This window comes from Myotis daubentonii, chromosome 16 (assembly GCF_963259705.1).
Source record: "Myotis daubentonii chromosome 16, mMyoDau2.1, whole genome shotgun sequence".
Classification (NCBI taxonomy): Eukaryota; Metazoa; Chordata; class Mammalia; order Chiroptera; family Vespertilionidae; genus Myotis; species Myotis daubentonii.
This window is the reverse complement of record NC_081855.1, coordinates 25,092,030-25,111,014: the sequence shown is the minus strand read 5'-3', so window position 1 is coordinate 25,111,014 and position 18,985 is coordinate 25,092,030. Positions and strand designations below refer to the sequence as shown.

General features: G+C 48.2%; 1 protein-coding gene across 3 annotated transcripts; it reads left to right on the top strand.

Moving 5' to 3' along the window:
• Positions 1 to 2,095: 2,095 nt before the first annotated feature.
• ERAL1 (Era like 12S mitochondrial rRNA chaperone 1) lies at positions 2,096 to 6,675 on the top strand. 3 transcript variants are annotated; one of them, XM_059669343.1, is made up of 10 exons: positions 2,096 to 2,421; positions 3,884 to 4,011; positions 4,145 to 4,222; positions 4,357 to 4,403; positions 4,790 to 4,851; positions 5,020 to 5,132; positions 5,224 to 5,472; positions 5,578 to 5,727; positions 5,823 to 5,903; positions 6,111 to 6,675. In XM_059669343.1, the coding sequence occupies exons 1-10, from the start codon at positions 2,133 to 2,135 to the stop codon at positions 6,183 to 6,185; spliced, it is 1,272 nt and encodes a 423-aa protein (XP_059525326.1). In that variant the 5' UTR covers positions 2,096 to 2,132; the 3' UTR covers positions 6,186 to 6,675. The 3 variants fall into 3 exon arrangements, with proteins under 3 accessions (XP_059525326.1, XP_059525327.1, XP_059525325.1); XM_059669342.1 differs by having other exon boundaries at positions 2,101 to 2,421; positions 6,018 to 6,674; XM_059669344.1 differs by lacking the exon at positions 5,020 to 5,132 and having other exon boundaries at positions 2,098 to 2,421; positions 5,228 to 5,472; positions 6,018 to 6,674.
• The last annotated feature ends 12,310 nt before the right edge of the window (positions 6,676 to 18,985 follow it).

The window sequence follows — 18,985 nt, the reverse complement described above, 5'->3', positions numbered from 1 at the left end:
AAAAAATGCTGACATGAGTACAGTAGAGATAAATTGTCCGTACAGAAATTTATGGAAAAAGGTTTCTGGAGGTGCAAAACATTTAGCCTTAAGATATGAACATTTATTGACAGCCTATATTGTGCTCAATTATATGTTCAATATATGAACATACATTTTTTTATCATCTTCATTTTACAGGTGAGAAAACTGACACTTGAAAGTTTAAATAACTTAGCCAAACTCACATAACTTGCAAGTGTCAAACTGAGATATGAACTCAGACAGCCTGTTTCATTTGATGAGCCTCTCCTAACCTCACAAAATACAAAATTCTCCCACAATATCATTTGAGGGAAATTTTCTGGGAAAGAAGAGAATTAACAAGACACTTTGACTCATTTCCCTAATTTTTTTTATCCTCCCTGGAATTCTGCCATAGTACTATCTATTGCCAGAACTGTAGTACTTAATATGTGTTCCTTGAGTAATTTTGCATTTACATATTTAAACTCTTCATTCACTGTTTAACCAGTAATTTCCTTTCACCTTAATTGCAGCTAAAATGCATTTCACCTTGCTGTCCATAAAAGATTTCATATTTTCCTGAGTGCTGGCTGTCCTGTATTTAGTGACATCTTGCTTTTTGGGCATATGGGTGCCCAAAGAACATCCAGAATATCATGTTCCCAGAAAGCTGTTTCTTCCACTAATAGAGCAGGCAGCCTGAAAGCTGGAACCTGGTGCCATGTGCAAACCATCAGCGTACTTGGCTGCCCTGGCTCTGTCAATCCTGTGTCACTCAGCCTCTCTGGACACTCAGCCTCCATTCCTACAACAGCAGCCTAAGCCAGCTGGTTCTCACCATCTTCCAATAATTCTCTCCTCTCTGTCCTGTCTCATCAATTTTTCCCTCTCTACTGGGTCATTGCTATGAACAAACAAAATCTCCCATCTTAAACAAGAAAATAAAATTCTCTCTTAACCCTACTTCTCTCTCCCCTCTTCTGTTACCACTCCCTTCTGCTCTGCTCCTCTGGGAAGACACACACACACACACACACACACACACACACACACACACACACACACACAATTCTGGCTATCCTTAATTCCTCCCCTCTCATTTTCTCTTAAACACACTCCATTTAGGCTTTTACCCAGATCACTATACCGAACTGTTCCTGTCAGGTCACTAACATCACACATACACACAGCCCCCAGAAGACAAGTGATGGAAGAATTTTGTCTGTTTTGTTTATTGGTGTATCCCCGGAATCCTGACAGAGCCTGCATATAGTATATACTTAATGCATTCCCATCCCCTTCAATTCCCGCAGCAGTTATCTCTCAATTTCAAGAGTCCGATCGAGAAACTTCAAAGGATGAAGGGGGCTTTAAGGCCACAAATCGGCCAAGGTAAGTCAACTTCCACGGGCCGCTAAGGCAGTCTGGGAGATCCTAGATGGCTGAACAGCTTCTTCTCCTTCTGCAGACCCTCTGCCTTTTCTCCAGAATGGAAGGACCCCAGGGAGGAGACAGTAGCTGAGGTTTACAGCAGGGAAATCGGGAGAAGCTGCTCATCAGGGACACCGACCCGGGCACCACTCCTCACAGGAAGCTCGCCTACAGTGAAAGTGAAGATTGCCGGAGGCCGCTCGCGACCGCTAGACAAGCTCAGCGTGGAACCGGGAGAGGACCTGCAATCCTGAGACTGGAGAGGACTGAAACGAGCCTTACGGGGCCCGGTGGAACAGGGCCCGCTGCCTCGCCACGACCACTGCTCCTGCGGTGCGCGGGTTTCTCCAGCTGGGTGAAATCTGGTGCTGAGAGAACGCTTTCTGCCGCTTGGCCTTGTGGGAGATGTAGTTTTTCAGGACACTGGGCTAGAAGAGCCTTTTACAAAACTGGCAGAAAAGGAAACACGATGTGTATAGGACTCCAAAACGACCATCGTGCTCACATTCTAAATAATTCCTTCTCCCTTTTCTGGATCTCGGCCAGTTTCCGGAGCAGTTCTCCCGCATCCTCTCCCACGTCGCTGGCGTCTCCCTCTCTGGGCCGATCTAGCTCTCTCCACTCGCTCTCTTCCTGCCGCCCTGTCCAATCGCAGGGGAGCTCCCGGCCAATTCCCGGAGTGCTTTGCGGCTGTCATGGCGGCCCCCGGGCGGCGCGGGGCTGCGCTCTTTCCAGCAGTGTTGGGGTTTTGGCAGCTGGGCCCTGTCGCCGCGAGGGAGTGGGCGACCCGGTTCCCGTCGCTCTTGGGCTGTCAGCGGAGGTGCGTGTCCCCTGTGGCAGGCGCCACTTCCTCTGGTCCCCTCTCGGCCTCGGCTTCCAGGCGTTATGGCCAGAACTCAGCCCTGGACCGCTTCCTCGGACTCTCGCAGCCCGACAGTTCGTTAACGTTGACTCCTCGCGTCCCCGCCGTGTCCATGAACAGAGGTAAAGGGCCCAGGTGGATTTGCCCGGGACTGTCACGGTTTTATCACTGAAAGTACCGTATCGGGGGAAACCCTCAATCTGGGAAGATTATGTTTGGCCCCGTGTTATAGAAAACAGTCTAAGGGCCTCGAGAGAGGGGAGCAGTGAAGGATCTCAGAGGGGAGAGATACCAGGTTCTAAGAGTTTGGGAGCCAGAGGGAGCCCATCTGATCACAACCAGAAACGCTCACAAAGCAGGAGATGGAAGGACCACAGGCCAGGCAGAGTTGTGGCTCGCTGACCCCACGTGGGAAGCTGACTCGATCCAATAAGTGCCCCCTGTACTTGGCAAGACATGAATCACACCTGGGAAATAGCGCCCTCTGTTCCGGTAGGGAGTAGCATGGACTAGAGCAGCGGTTCTCAACCTTCCTAACGCCGCGGCCCTCTAATACAGTTCTTCATGTTGTGGTGACCTCCAACCATAAAATTATTTTCGTCGCTACTTCATAACTGTAATTTTGCTACTGTTATGAATCATAATGTAAATATCTGATATGCAGGATGTATTTTGATTGTTACAAATTGAACATAATTAAAGCATAGTGATTAATCACCAAAACTATATGTAATTATATATGTGTTTTCCGATGGTCTTAGGCACTCCTGTGAAAGGGTCGTTCGACCCCCAGAGGGGTCGCAACCCACAGGTTGAGAACCGCTGGACTAGAGTCTGGACGCATAAACTGGTCACTGTAATGCAATATCATAAGAAGCTGATACAAAAAGACTCAATGCTTTCAGAACCTTCATTACCCCATAGGGAGGTGTGACTGTCAGGGCTGGAGCGATGTCTGGCTTTATCTGGTCTATCTGTGTTCTCATGTACATATATTTACAGGCACAACCACACAGTATAGTTCCACACAGTAATTGAGTTTTGTTTTGTTTTTTTAGTAATTGAGTATTAAGTGCCAGGGATTGTGCTGAGTGGTTTCACACAATTTCTAATTGTCTAAAGAAAGTTATAGCCCTGACCGGTTTGGCTCAGTGGATAGAGTGCCGGCCTGCGACTGAAGGGTCCCAGGTTCGATTCCGGTCAAGGGCATGTACCTTGGTTGCAGGCACATCTTCAGTAGGAGGTATGCAGGAGGCAGCTGATCAATGTTTCTAACTCTCTATCCCTCTCCCTTCCTCTCTGTAAAAAGTCAATAAAATATATTTTTAAAAAAAAGAAAGTTATAAGTAGGTATCATTAATATCCTCCTCATTTCATATATGAGAAATCTAAGGAATTAAGGGAGGTTAGAGGACTTGATAAAGTCATATGAACTAGTTAATGGACAAAGTCTCAAAGCCAAGTTTCAGCTTCAACCTGGAACCTAATCTTGTATCCCTACTCCCTTTGTGGGTGGGTAGGACTTTGTGCCTGACAGGATCCAGATTGTACTCTCTCTCACTCCCCTCCTGTCCCCACATACAGATGAGCAGACCCTCCTCTTGGCTCATCCCCCCAACATGCCTGCGAACCCCCGAGTCCTACGAGTGGCCATTCTGGGTGCCCCGAATGCAGGAAAGTCAACACTCTCCAACCAGCTGCTAGGCCGAAAAGTATGCTACATCCTCGACAACCCCCTATTCCCCCCTGTCTGCCTCCCCCTCTCCCCACACACACTTTTCATCTCTCCATGTATTGTTTTAAAGGGACCTGGGACCTCACTTGGAACTTCTTTGTTTGTGTCAGGTGTTTCCTGTCTCCAAGAAGGTGCACACTACTCGCTGCCAGGCTCTGGGGGTCATCACAGAGGAAGAGGCTCAGGTGGTGGGTACCTGCGACAGGACAGAGGGTGAAGCTCAAAGGGCTCCTGACATCGAGGGTGGCCTTTCTCTCACTCTCAATCACAATCTTTCCTCCTGAGGGCTGGGGGTCTGAGAAACCTTCTTTTCTGATTTTAGATTCTACTTGACACACCTGGCCTGATCAGCCCTGTTAAAAAAAAAAGGTAATTGTGATGGAAACAAGAGTTATAAAGCAGTGGTTCTCAACCTTCCTAATGCCGCGACCCTTTAATACAGTTCCTCATGTTGTGGTGACCCCCGACCATAAAATTATTTTCGTTGCTACTTCATAACTGTAATTTTGCTACTGTTATGAATCGTAATGTAAATATCTGATATGCAGGATGTATTTAGGCGACCCCTGTGAAAGGGTCGTTCAACCCCCAAAGGGGTCGCGACCCACAGGTTTATAATATAAAGGGAAACGTGTTGAAGAGTGGGTGGGGAAATTCCATCATAGGGGCTGGAAAACCCCCTTATCACACCCCATCCCTTATCAGGAGTAAATCAGCCATAAGCCCTTCCTGACTTACACATGTTTGTCCCTCAGGCACAATCTGGACCTCTCTCTGTTGGAAGATCCGTGGAAGAGCATGGAATCCGCTGATCTGGGTTAGGCTCACGATGGGAACCTGAAGCCCAGTTTTCACTGTTGGGGCCTCTCATTCCTGATAGTTTGGGAGATGGGGTTGGCCAGAGCTCATGCATTGGAAGTTCTTGGGGGGTTGAGGAAAAGAGTGGTCATATCTTTGTTCTCCCCACCCTTCCAACTTCTTCCAGTTATAGTTCTTGTGGATGTCTCTGACAAGTGGACTCGGAACCAGCTCAGCCCCCAAGTGCTCCAGTGCTTGACCCAGTTCTCCCAAGTCCCCAGCATCCTTGTCATGAATAAGGTGAACACCACATATCTGAGGAAGGGGTTTATTCTCCTTCAAGGCCCCCACCTTGCTGACCACACACCCTCTGCCCATCCCCCATGCCCAGGTAGATTGCCTAAAGCAGAAATCAGTTCTCCTGGAGCTCACGGCAGCCCTCACTGAAGGGGTGGTCAATGGCAAGAAGCTCAAGATAAGGCAGGCCTTCCCGTCAAAGCCAGGCATCAATTGCCCCAGCCCAGCAGCTAAGGACCCAAACACACAGTCTGTTAGAGGCCCTCGGAGGATTGGCTGGCCCCACTTCCAAGAGATCTTCATGTTGTCAGCCCTAAGCCAGGAGGATGTGAAAATACTAAAGGTCAGTCGGGTGAAGACAAGCCTCAGAGTTCCTATTAGAAGTGAGAGTGAGTAGGAAAGTCCTGGTTGGAACTGAGATGCTCATCTACTCTCTCTGAACCCACAGCAATACCTCCTGGCACAGGCCCAGCCAGGGCCCTGGGAGTTCCATAGTGAAGTCCTCACTAGCCAGACACCTGAGGAGATCTGCTCCAACATCATCCGAGAGAAACTCCTAGAGCACCTGCCCCAGGAGGTGCCCTACAGTGTGCAGCAGGTACAGGCCCAGTGAAAGGATCTGGGGGCTCTCCACCAGCTGGGTCCCAGAGAGGTAGGGGTATGGACCTGTCTGACTAATGTTTCCTTGTGCAGAAAACAATTGCGTGGGAGGAAGGGCCAAGTGGGCAGCTGGTGATCGTACAGAGGCTTCTGGTGCCCAAAGAATCTCATGTGGTAAGCAGGGCTGGGCTTGGAGGAGAGAGTAAGGCTCTATTAGGCAGGGGTTCTCTCCCTGCTTGGGAGCCCTGAGAGCAGGCTCAGGGTCCCTCTCTTTTATCCCGCCCTCAGAGGATCCTGATTGGTCCGAAGGGGAGCCTGATCTCCCGGATTGCAGATGAGGTGGGCCGCGACCTCATGAACATCTTTCTCTGTGACGTTCAGCTACACCTCTCTGTGAAGCTCTTCGATGGACCACCCTCTGCTATCCCAGCCCATGCTTCTAGCAGGAGCTACTGACCAGAATTGTCCCTGCCTGGAACCTGCAGAGACTAGTGAGGGGCACGGACACTGACTGACGGGCTAACTCTGCCTGGCCTAGTCTGCACAGCCCCTGCCCAGCCTTGTCTTGTGTTGAAGGAAGGAACCTATCTTAGCTCAGTCCCCAGGCAATTCCTCTCACTGGGGACACAGATACTTTGGTCTAGAAGTTGGCCCATTGGTGGGAGCAGTGCCACCCTGCTTCCTCCTGCCATTGGGCCCAGAGTTTCTCCCTGGGTTGCCAGTGGTTAGCAGAGAGATCTTTTTTTAAAAAAATTCTTTATTGTTACAAGTGTTACATAAGTCTCCCCCCCCCCCCCCCGCCCCCCATTGACCTCTCCCTAGCCGCCCCCACCCCCCAGAGAGGAGATCTTTTTCCTCCCCTCTCAGATCCTCCACCTTGAAGTCATATAAGGACCCGTGTGTCCTGAGTGCAATAGTGCCTCCCACCCCATCATTCTCCCCATTCTTGGATGCTAATAAAGTTAAAAGACAAGCATTCTGGTTCTCACCTTTATTTATTTATTTTTTTAATTCTTTATTAGTTAAGGTATTACAAATGTGTCCTTATCCCCCCTCCCCACCTTTATTTTTATAGAACAGAAAAGAGAAAACTTACCCATTCCCTCACCCCCACCCTGTTGCCTGAGCTGGAGTCTCCCTCCCTTCCAGTCGTCTGCTCCAGGGTTCTGAGGTCTCTTCTTGGCACGTTTTCTGGGTGCAGCAAGAGAACCGTTACCATTACTAAACTCAGTAATGGTAACGGTTTCCTCGCCATTCCCAAGTGCCCTGTCTGTAGGCAGGCTGTGATAGGCTGACCGGTGAGCGAGGTGGGCTTGTGGCATCCTCTGCCCTTCTCATCAGGCTCCAGAGCTGAGGGTGCCCGGACTAGTACATCATCTATACTGTAGTGTCTCATTGCAAACTTACAGTATACGATGATATCCCAGCCAGGGCCCTGCAGGGATCACAGGAAGCATGGCTTAGAGAGCGCTGCGCAGGGAGAGCCAGGGCCTGGGGGCAGAGCAGGGCGGGTCAGGACACACAGAGCTCCCCTGTCCTTGCTCCACAGCTCCTGGCCTAGCGTTTTGATTCTGTAGTCAAGAGCTTCCTTCCCATGTGGGTCAGGGGAAGGGCACTGGCCCAGAGAACTCTGCAGAGCAAGGACCTAACTGAGATCGCCTTAGGGACCCAGCACCAGCGTTAAGCCTGAGATCTCCTAATGAGGCAGAAGGTTGCCTCTGGTCAGACCAACACACAGACCCAAAGGAGGGGCACTTACCTAGAGGAGGAACTGCAGACTGGAGAGGAAGAGACACCCTGTCCCTGCCTGGATTCCAAGTGCTGCCTTTTAATCTACTGGCCCCTCCCCTGGGTGGGGCACTTTCCCCTGGGGAAGGCCCTGCCTCTTAACCCTTTCCCTGCTGAACACCTTGGAAGGAAGATCACTGGCCCCTCTCCCTATTATGCCCTTTCTCACATACTCCTATGGACCTTGCCAAGCCTAGGATCCACTCTTTACTCTCATCCCCATAAAGCTGGTCATCTATCTGCTGGGCCAGGGAGGAGAAAGAACCGCCTCACCCCATTTTTCAGGGCTTAATTGCTGGTGGAGGTTTGTGTGTGTGTGTGTGTGTGTGTGTGTGTGTGTGTGTGTGTGTGTGTGACTGTTGAATCTCTATAAGGTAGGGAGGATCCTTACAGCTGGATCTCTAGATTCCTGGGACATGCTCTGGCCTAAATTTCAGTCACTAGGTCCCTGTCTACTTTTATGCTGAGCCCAAGGAGGCCAGACCTAGGCAGGCAGACCCCTTGCCGACCTCTGCATGGCAAGGTCCTCTAGGTATGTGCCCTGCTGGGAAATTTGAAGGCAGCTGAATCCCAAACTCTTGTGAGAGCCCACATAAGAGGTCTGTTCTCCAAAATCAAGGCACTAGGAGTAGGAGCCGGCAGTATTTGGTCCTCTGCCTCTGGGGAAGAGGAGACTCCTGGGTAGAGACGCCTCAAAGCAGGGCTTCTATTAGACCCCCATTCTTGGGGGACACACATCTGCTTCTTCCACTTTTCCTATGCTAGACAGCCTGGTCTGTGTTCTAGGAGGCAGTACACTTCTCTGCAGGGGAAGATGAGGCCGGGATGGGGAGTGGGAGGAGAGACCCAACCTTCTGGTTCCTTGGAGGTGTTCTAGTTCCGGACGTCACAGAACCTTGGCACATGCGTTTCCCTGGTTGCATGATCTTCCCTCCTTTCTTGTCTAGTTAGCTCCTGTTCCCACTTCAGATGTCTAAGGGTCACCTCTTCCGGGAAGTCTTCCCTGGTTAGTTAAATCCCCCAGTTACGGGCTCATTTATTTGTATGATTATTTGCATTAAGTAAATGATTTATGAAGGTCTTGTTTATTCACTAATGTATCTCTACCACAGAGTAGTGACTAAACATTCATGTCAAATGACTGACATGGAACTGAACCCAATGTAATGTGGGGGAGGAGAGAGACTTTGGCCTGGGAAGGCAGATGGACTAAGGTGTTGCTCTCTCGGGCAAGTCGTTTTTAATAACAGTCCCCAGTTCACAGAGAGCAGGTGATTAGCTACTAGTAAGACACTGAACAGTGCTAGTGCCGGCCCACAGAAGGGGCTCAAGCAAGTTCATTCCTACGTCACCCTCTTCCCACAGACTCACTGAAGGCACAGGAGAGGCCTGTTGTTGAACATCTGAAAGCTTATACAATATTATTTTTTTATTTAAATTATTCTTATTGATTTTAGAGAGGGAGAGAGCGATAGAAACACCAATGATGAGAGAATCATTGACTGACTGCCTCCTGCACACCCACACTGGGGGATCGGGCCTGCAACCTGGGCTTGTGCCCTAACTGGGAATCGAACCGTGACCTTCTGGTTCATAGGTCGATGCCCAGCTACTGAGCCACCTCAGCAAGACTAGAAGATTCTTATTCTTTTTTGTTTTTTACAATCCTCACCCGAGGATATGTTTTCTTACTGATTTTTAGAGAGAGAGGAAGAGGGAGAGAGAGAAATGGATGTGAGAAACATCAATCGGTTGCCTCCCGTACATGCCCCAACTGGGGATTGAAACCATGTGCCCTGACTGGGAATTGAGCCCATAACTTTTTGGTGCACAGGACAGCACTCCAACCAACTGAGCCACCCTGCCAGGGTACATGAAATATTCTTGAAAGCAGGTCAAGGCCATTGAGAGCGCCCAGGTTTAGAGGTCACAGGCCTTGAGTGATGGTCCCAACTCTACTGCACCCATCTCTGTGACTTTGGACCAAGTTCCCTCAGCTTCAGTTTCCTCAACTATAAAATAGGAGCTATCCATACCCACCTCATGGTTGCCAGGATGACATAAGCACTGTCTAAGAGAAACTCACAGGCCCGAAATGATGTCACTGTCCTAAAAGCCCATGAAGCAAACCTAGATTACCTGATATAATTGAAGTTTCTACCTCTCCCAGAAATACAATAATCAGTCTGGAATTTCCTGGTCATGCATCAGTAAGGTAATCTGTCATGTGAGCCCTCTCCATCCCCCGTAGAAAGAAGAGACAATAAAAACCCTTCTCATTCTCCCCTCCCCCCTCAAAGAAGTCAAGGCCCCCAAATATTCCTTTCTTTTGTTACTAGTCCCTTGCTGCACTCTTCTTCCTATAAAGCCTTTTATTTTGTACAACCCCTCAGAGAGCCTTTCTAGTCAATAGATGGGATTCATGAATCCCTTAAAGCCAACTAGACCTTCAAATTTACTTGGTTGAATTTTGTTTTTTTAACAGCATTCATTTCAAACCCAGATCAGAGCCTACCATGTAGAGAACCAATGTCAGTTTTCTTCCCTCCTTTTCTCTCTCATGAGCATGTGACTGGGGGCAAAGTGCCACTTCACTAAGTTGTAAGAATTAAGTGAGAAATAAGTGTGGGAAACCTTTGTAAACCCAGGTGCTCTAACCAAGTGAGGAATTATGTCTATTCTTGCCTCCCTGTGACCCCCTTTCCTGTCCTGTGACCCCTCCTACTCAGAGACCCCACAGATAGTTCAGGCTCCTTTATCAGAGTAAAGGCTCCATGCATTAGGGCTAAACTTTATGCCATTCACTGTCTAGGCTACTGCTTAACCCCCAAAGGTGAGCATGGACAGAACCCAGGGGTCCTGGAGGTAGAGAAGAACAGTATCTCAGCCAACCAGACGTCTGTGGCTGTGGCCCCGGCTGGGGTGGAGGGGGCTGTGATCAGGGTGTGGGCTGGAGGAGAGTGAGCCTGGGTGGGGTGGTCTGGGGGCCCTGATAAGCACACTTGTGGTTATCAGGGTGGGGGCCTTTCTGCTTATCAAGAGCCAGCAGGGGCCACAGTAGGACCTGAGGACACTTCCCGCCATCTCCTGATGGCCGCTCTTTAATCCCTGTGCCTCCTTTGAGCCCTAAGGGGGTGAGGATGGGAGTCCTTCCTTTCTCCAAGTCATATGGAGACTCTACCCTTTGCCTGGCTGGCATGGGGGTGGGGGCCTTGGGTTCAGCCTTGCATTCTAAGAGCTTTTACTTCAGACTAGGAGCTGCATGGCTCTCCTGAGGCCAGGATGGACTAGTCTGGGACCTTATCCTTCTAAAGTCTAATTCTAGTCCTTTCCATTGCAATTTTTAGTCCTTGACTCTTATTTAGACTTTTTTTTAATCCTCACTCAAGTATATTATTTCTGTTGATTTTTAGAGCAGCGGTTGTCAACTGGAGGTCTGAAAAGTTGGCCGACCACTGTTTTAGAGAGCAGGAGGGAAGGAGGGAGGAAGGACGGAGAGAGAGAGAAACTTCAATGAGAGAGAGACACAGCGGGGGGTGCCTCCTGCTGACCAGGCTGGGGATCAAACCTGCAACCCAGGTACATTCCCTTGACCAGGAATCCAACCCGCAACCCTTCAGTCAGCAAGTCAACGCTCTAACCACTGAGCCAAACCCACCAGGCTTTTGAATGAAGTCCTTAAACCATGTGGCAAGTGAAGTTAAAGAGTCCTTCAAAATCATGGAGTTCAAATTCCTCATTTATATAAGAGAAGAAACTGAAGCCAGAGAAGGGGAAAGAAACATTCAATGCTTCAGTGTTCCCTCTACCTCTCAGCATCAGGGAACCTAGGTCCCTAAGAGGAACTGGAAGGCAACAGCATATTCCCACAGATACACAGACACACACTTAATGTGTACAACACATGTCTGATGCCCACATAGACACACAACACATGGGGATGCTCATTAAAAAAATATGTTCAGCCGAAACCGGTTTGGCTCAGTGGATAGAGCGTCGGTCTGTGGACTGAGGGGTCCCAGGTTCAATTCCGGCCAAGGGCATGTACCTGGGTTGCGGGCATATCCCCAGTGGGGGATGTGCAGGAGGCGGCTGATCGATGTTTCTTTCTCGTCGATGATTCTAACTCTCTATCTCTCTCCCTTCCTCTCTGTAAAAAATCAATAAAATATATTAAAAAAAATATATATATGTTCAGCCCTAGCCAGTTTGGCTCAGTGGATAGAGCATTGGCCTGCAAACTGAAAGGTCCCAGGTTTGATTCCGGTCAAGGACACATGCCCGGGTTGTGGGCTCGATCCCCAGTGGGAGGCTTGCAGGAAGCAGTCGACCAATGATACTCTCTCATCATTGATGTTTCTTTTTTTTTTAAATATATTTATTGATTTTTCACAGAGAGGAAGGGAGAGGGACAGAGAGAAACATCGATGAGAAACATTGATCAGCTGCCTCCCTCACATCCCCCACTGGGGATGAGCCTGCAGCCAAGGTACATGCCCTTGACCGGAATGGAACTTGGGACCCTTCAGTCCGCAGGCCGACACTCTATCCACTGAACCAAACCAGTTAGGGCTCATCACTGATGTTTCTATCTCTCTCTCCCTCTTCCTCTCTGAAATCAATAAAAATATATTTTAAAAAAATATGTTCAGTCCTGGTTGGTGTGGTTCAGCTGGCTGAGCATCATCCCACGCACCAGAAAGTCACCGGTTCAGTCAGGGCACATGCCTGGGGTGCAGGCTCAATCCCTGGGGAGAGGCATAGCTCCCTTCCTCTCTAAAATCAATAAAATATTTTTTTAAAAGAATAGGTTTAGCTAGTAAAATTACTCCTAATTTCCTATTGGTTGAGTAAAAATACTCTCTTTTTTTTCAAATTATAAGAAAAAGTTCACTTAGAAAGTCACAGAGGTAGTAAAAGTGAGCCCCAGAAGAAATGGGCTCAGGAAACAAGTTACAGAGGCAACAGAAGGGCCCTAGGAGCTGAGGAGAGAGAACGGCGAAAGCAATGCTCCTGCGGGAGAAAGAAAGGGAAGGGAAAGGCAGGCACACTCCCGAGAGGGAGGGAGGGCATGCCTCCATTTTGTTTGTTTGTTTTTATTAAAATAAAATTACTCTTAATTTCTTCTTGGTTGCTTTATTAAGTTTCATGAAGTTGGCAAACATGAAAAAGGCTAAATAATATTCACTGTCTCACTCATAGCCTGACACTCAGCAGCAAAACTCATCCTGGAACTGAGGACTTTGAGAAGTTCTGGGAGGTTCTTGCTCTCCTGTTTTGCTTTAGTTACAGGAGTCCCAAAGCAAGAGCAGGTTCTAGCAGCTGAAGAGGTGTGGAAAAAGAAGAGCTGGAAAACGGTTCTAACCTTTTCCTCCCGTGTGACAGATTGGAGCTTGAGATCTCGGGGGTTTGTCAGGGACAACAGCTGCCTTTTATCCCAGCTTTATCCCCATTTTCGTTTCATCATGAGCAGCCTGCGAAGCTTCTGACCCGCCCTGACACTGGCCCCTCTATGTGCAGACTTTGGACCTGCTCTGTTTTCCTCATTACCCTGTGAGAATTCGCTGGTCCTTATTTGTCTCTAATAGTCCATGAGCAGCACCCTGTCTGATTATTTTCTGTGGCCCCAGCACCCTTCGTGGGCTTTATTCTGGGAGGTGCTCAGAGGATGCTTACACTGAATAGATGCCAACCCTGCGGGCAGTGGCCAACGTGTGCTCAAGTGCTTTTACGCTCTCTATGCCTTTGGGCCCATGAGCAAGTGCGCACGTTGAGCAATGAACCCAGATGCAGTGGCACCCTTGGGGGCTTTGACAATGTCCATCAGTCTCCAAAAGATGGCTGCACGCCAGTTCTATAATAGAGATGCTGAGGCTCTGGAGAAAACGTGTGGCCCTGAGTCACCCAGTAAGTCAGAACAAGAGGCAGGCCTGGCCGGCATGGCTCAGTGGTTGAGCTTCAACCTATGAACCAGGAGGTCATGGTTTGATTCCTGGTCAGGGCACATGCCCGGGTTGTGGGCTCGATCCCCAGTGTGGGGTGTGCAGGAGGCAGCTGATCAATGATTCTCTCTCATCATTGATGTTTCTCTCTCTCTCTCTCTCTCTCTCTCTCTCTCTCTCTCTCTTCTCCTTCCTCTCTGAAATCAATAAAAATATATTTTTAAAAAAGAAAGAAAGAAAAAGAGGCAGGACCAGCGTTCTACTCTCCAGACTCTCCACCACAGGTTCTGTGCACGGACCTGCTCTGAATGAAGTTGATTTAGTGTGTATATGTCTCTAAGGGGCTTTTAATTAGTTTTTGGTCAATCCTCACCTGAAGATACCTTCTCCATTGATTTTTAGAGAGTGGAAGGAAGAGGGAAAGACAGAAACATCAATGTGAGAGAAACACATCAATTGGTTGCCTCCCACATGCACCCTGATCTGGGCCGGGGATTGAGCCTGCAGCTGAGGTACATGCCCTTCATTGAAATCAAATCCACAACCCTTCAGTCTGTGGGCCGACACTCTCACCACTGAGCAAACCAGCCGGGGCTCTGGGGAGCCTTTGAGTTGCAGAGGCAATGGAACCAGACCTGAGTTTTGCCACTTACCAGTAATGTGATTCTGAGTATTGTTTACTCCATCTCTCTTAGTCTGTTTCCTCATCTCTCCAATGGGGATGGCAAAATCACAAGGTCCTTGGGAAGAGTCAGTGAAAGAAAGCATGGGAAGCTACTACAGGATGCAAGGCTTCCATCCTTGCTTCCACTGCCTTGCGTCCTCCCACCTCTCTGACTCCTTTTATTTTTTTAAAAAATATATTTCTTTATTGATTTCAGAGAGGAAGGGAGGAGAGAGAGATAGAAACATCAATGATGAGAGAGAATCATTGATCGGCTGCCTCCTGCACATCCCCTACTGGGGATGGAGCCCGTAACCCAGGCATATGCCCTTGGCCGGATCGAACCTGGGACACCTCAGTCCGCAGGCTGAGGCTCTATCCACTGAGCCAAGCCGGCTAGGGCTGCCTGACTCCTTTTAAAACCTCTTCCACAAACTGCTCTTGGGCAGTTCCAACCAAACAATAATCCCCTCTCTTTCCTCTAACCTCCCGCAGCTTGTGAGCCAGGCCCCCATGGAGCTCACATGCCCTGGAATCCCAGGCCACCTTTGGCTTGAACAGCAGAGAGAGCCTCGGCCTTTCTGGTTCAGGGGTTGTGCCTTAAAGAGTTCTTGCTTTTCTTCTGCCAGCGGTTCTCAACCTGTGGGTCACGACCCCTGAAAATACATCCTGCATATCAGATATTTACATTACGATTCATAACAGTAGCAAAATTACAGTTATGAAGTAGCAACGAAAATAATTTTATGGTTGGGGGTCACCACAGCATGAGGAACAATATTAAAGGGTCGCGGCATTAGGAAGGCTGAGAACCATCTGGCCAGGACGGACTCAGAGCCAGAAGGGGAAAGCACAGCTCTGGGCTTGTCAGAGCCAGGGCTCCACTACTACCTGCACCCTGCCCTGCTCTTGGAATTCTGGCTTCCTTATCAGTGAAATGGGCTTAAAATGCCTTATTTTCAATGATTGTTGGGTACATGAAATAAGATAGTACAGGTGAAACTTTCTAACCTAGAGCCTGGCTCATATATTACAGGAACTCAACAAATGCCTCGCTCCTCCTGTGCTGGCGTTGCAGAGGGCTTCTCCTACTTGTCCGTCCCAGTGGGGCATGTACCATGGGCATGTGTGCTCACGCACATACCTGTGCAGATGTACATGATAGTGCATATCTGCCTGGGCACATATTGAGTCAGAAACAGAGCCTTTTCAGTTAACATCTCCCTAAGTCTGTTCACTAGCTCCCAGTTCCTGTTCTCTGGGTCAGTGGGAATCCCCATGTCCAGCCAGACTCCAGCCCTGACCTATCCAGTCTCCATGCACAGTCCTAAAGGTAGCTGTTAGGTGGGAAAGTACCCCCAGGGAGCCTGGGTGTCCCGCTCTCCTCAAATCCTTCCCGCCATCAGCCAGGCCCTTACCACCCTCCTCCCTGCCAGCACAATCTGTCTGCTCCACAGCTGCTGTGGAAGAGATAGGCTGCCTGGATTATCAGGCCAGACGAGGTTCCCTGTGACAGTTCCCTGCCCCCCACACTCTTTTAGGTAAAGGCTCCAGGGCCTTTAACCCCCTCTGTGCTGGGCCTGAGGCCCAGAGATTGGAAAGAACAGAGAAGGGAGGTAGACCCTGTGTCTCCCATACCCAATTCCCAAGGTTGGAGCCATGAGCACAAGGAAGTGGGGGAGCAGCATTACCTGTGCTCTCCAGAAGCCCAGTCTGCACACTCTTTGCCTCATCCTAGGTCCCTGGGCAGACCTCTGAGGGCTCAGACAAGAGGCTCTGTACTACACCATCCCCCTTCCTGAGACTGGTTCCAGGCTCTGGGAATGGAGGCCTGGTTCGCTCCATTCTCAGAGTCCATTGGCTTTAACGCAGGTGCGTCACCCCCTCCCTCCACTCCCAAATTATTGCCCCCTTCTCCTCTCCAGCATCCTTCAAGCCTCTTTCAGCAAGGCTCCTGCCTGTTTTCTTGCAGGCGGCCTTTCCCAGGCCCCTCTGATCATTTCCTCTCGTTAGCCATTGTTCCTGACATTAAGGCTAACTAGGACCACCTCCTAGTTGGACCCCATGCAGCTACCCAGGCCTCCCTTTCGTGAAGGTCAACAGAAAGTAGTAAAGAGAGTAGGAGTCTCAGGGCCCTGGTAGCTCAGTTGGTTAGAGCTTTGTCCTGATATGCCAAGGTTGTGGGTTCGATCTCTGGTCAGGTCACATACAAGAAGCAACCAATGAGTGCATAGATAAATGGAACAATCTCTCTCTCTCTCTCTCTCTCTCTCTCTCTCTCTCATCAATAAATTAAAAAAAAAAAAAAAGAGCAGGAACCTCAGAGTCTTAGAGTCTGGCTTCCAGTACTGGTATTGGCTCAGACACTGTGTGACCTTGGGCAAGTTCCTTCACTTCCATGCTTCTCAGTTCCCTCATTTTATAAAATAGAGGCCCGGCTGGTGTGGTTCAGTGATTGAGGTTCAAGAATTGAGCCTGGGTTGTGTATCGTTATTATAATAACTAAATGACAGAGTTCATGTTAGCTTCAAGCATGGCACTTCATGAGCAGTTAGCATGTATTAGCTGGTATTATCTGTGTGGTAGCCAGCTTATAAAGCCCTCTCGCAGGCATTTTTTAAATTTAAATTTTATTTTCCAACTGATTACTAAAATTATATATATGTTGTACTTATTTAATCCATATGTCAACCCTGAGAGCTACTGCCCTCTATTTAATTGATTTCAGAGAGGAAGGAAGAGGGAGAGATAGAAACATCAATGATAAGAGAGAATCACCGAAATCGGCTGCCTCCCACATCCCCCCCCCCCCCCCCCCCCGCCGGGATCAAGCCCAAAACCCAGGCATGTGCCCTGACCAGGAATTGAACCAGGGACCTCTTGGTTCATAGGGCAACGCTCAATCACTGAGCAACACCAGCTGGGCTGTACTTAATAGGTTAATCTTTTTTACCCACTCCCCACTCCCCTCTCCCCTCTGGCAACTATCAATCTGTTCTCTGTATCTATAAATTTGTTTCAATTTAAAAAATATATATGTATATTATTGATTTCAAAGAGGAAGGGAGAGGGAGAGATAGAGCATCAGTGATGAGAGAGAACCACTGATTGGCTGCCTCCTGCATGCCCTACACTATGGATTGAGCCCACAACCCGGGCATGTGCCCTGACTGGGAATTGTACTGTGACCTCCTGGTTCATAGGTCAATGCTCAACCACTGAGCCACACTGGCCGGGCCTGTTTCAATTTTGTTTGTTCATTTATTTTGTTCTTTTGATTCCACATATAAGTGAAATCATTTGGTATTTGTCTTTCTCTGTCTGACTTATTTCATTTAGCATAATATTCTCTAAGTCCATCCATGCTATCTCAAATAGTAAGATTTCTTTCTTTTTTTATAACCAAGGAATATTTCATGTGGCAATTTATTTATTTATTTATAAAATATATTTTATTGATTTTTTACAGAGAGGAAGGAAGAGGGACAGAGAGCTAGAAACATGGATGAGAGAGAAACATCCATCAGCTGCCTCCTGCACACTCCCCACTGGGGATGTGCCCGCAACCGAGGTACATTCCCTTGACCGGAATCGAACCTGGGACCCTTGAGTCCGCAGGCCGACGCTCTATCCACTGAGCCAAACTGGTCAGGGCGCAATTTATTTTTGAATTAACTTTTTATTGAAGTACAACATACTAGTACATTCAAAAAGTACACAACTCATAAGTGAATTATCACAAAGTTAACACACCCATGTAAGAACCACCCAGATCAAGAAAGAAAACATTCCCAGGAGCCTCCTGTGTCCTCTCTTGGTCATGATCTCTTTTCCTCCAAAGATGACCTTTTATCTTGATTTCTAATGCCATAGATTAGCTTTACCTACTTTTTTGGACTTTGTATAATGGACTGATACACAATGTATTATTACTTTTTAAAAATATTTTTTTAATTGATTTCAGAGAGGAAGGGAGAGGAAAAGAGATAGAAGAATCAATGATGAGAATCATTGATCAGCTGCCTCCTGCACACCCCACACTAGGGATTGAGCCCACAACCCAGGCATGTGCCCTGACAGGGAATCGAACTGTGACCTCCTGGTTCATAGGTCGATGCTCAACCACTGAACCACATCTGCCAGGCCATGATATATTATTTTTTTTTGTCTGGCTTCTTTCTATCAACATTTTGAGATTCATTTTTTTTAAAAAAATTTGCAAATTGAGTATTATTAGAAAAACAAATTTAAAAAAATGTTTTTATTGATCTCAGAGAGGATGAGAGAGGGAGAGAGATAGAAACATCAATGATGAGAATCATTGATCGGCTGTCTCCTGCACAGCCCCTATTGGGGATCGAGCCCACAACCCGGGCATGTGCCCTTGACCGGAATCAAACCTGGGACCCTTCAGTCGACAGGCTGACGCTCTATCCACTGAGCCAAACCGTTTAGGGCCATTTTGAGATTCATTCAAGTTGTTGTATGTATCAGTAATTTGTTTATTTTCATTACTGTGTAGTACTTATTTAACTTCTTTTTTACTTACTTTTATTTTTTTGTTAATCCTCACCCAAGGATATTTTTCCATTGATTTTTAGAGAGAGTGGGAGGGAGAGGGAGAGACATTAATGTGAGAGACACATTGGTTGCTTCCTGGATGCACCCGGATCAGGGTAGGGGAACCTGCAACTGAGGTATGTACCCCTGACCTAAGTTGAACCCGGGACCCTTCAGTCTGCAGGCTGACGCTCTAGCCACTGAGCTAAACCGGCTAGGACTTCTTTTTTACTTATTGAGTGATTTTTACAGAGATGAGAGAGAAACATCGATTTTTTTTTGTTCCACTTATGTGTTCATGG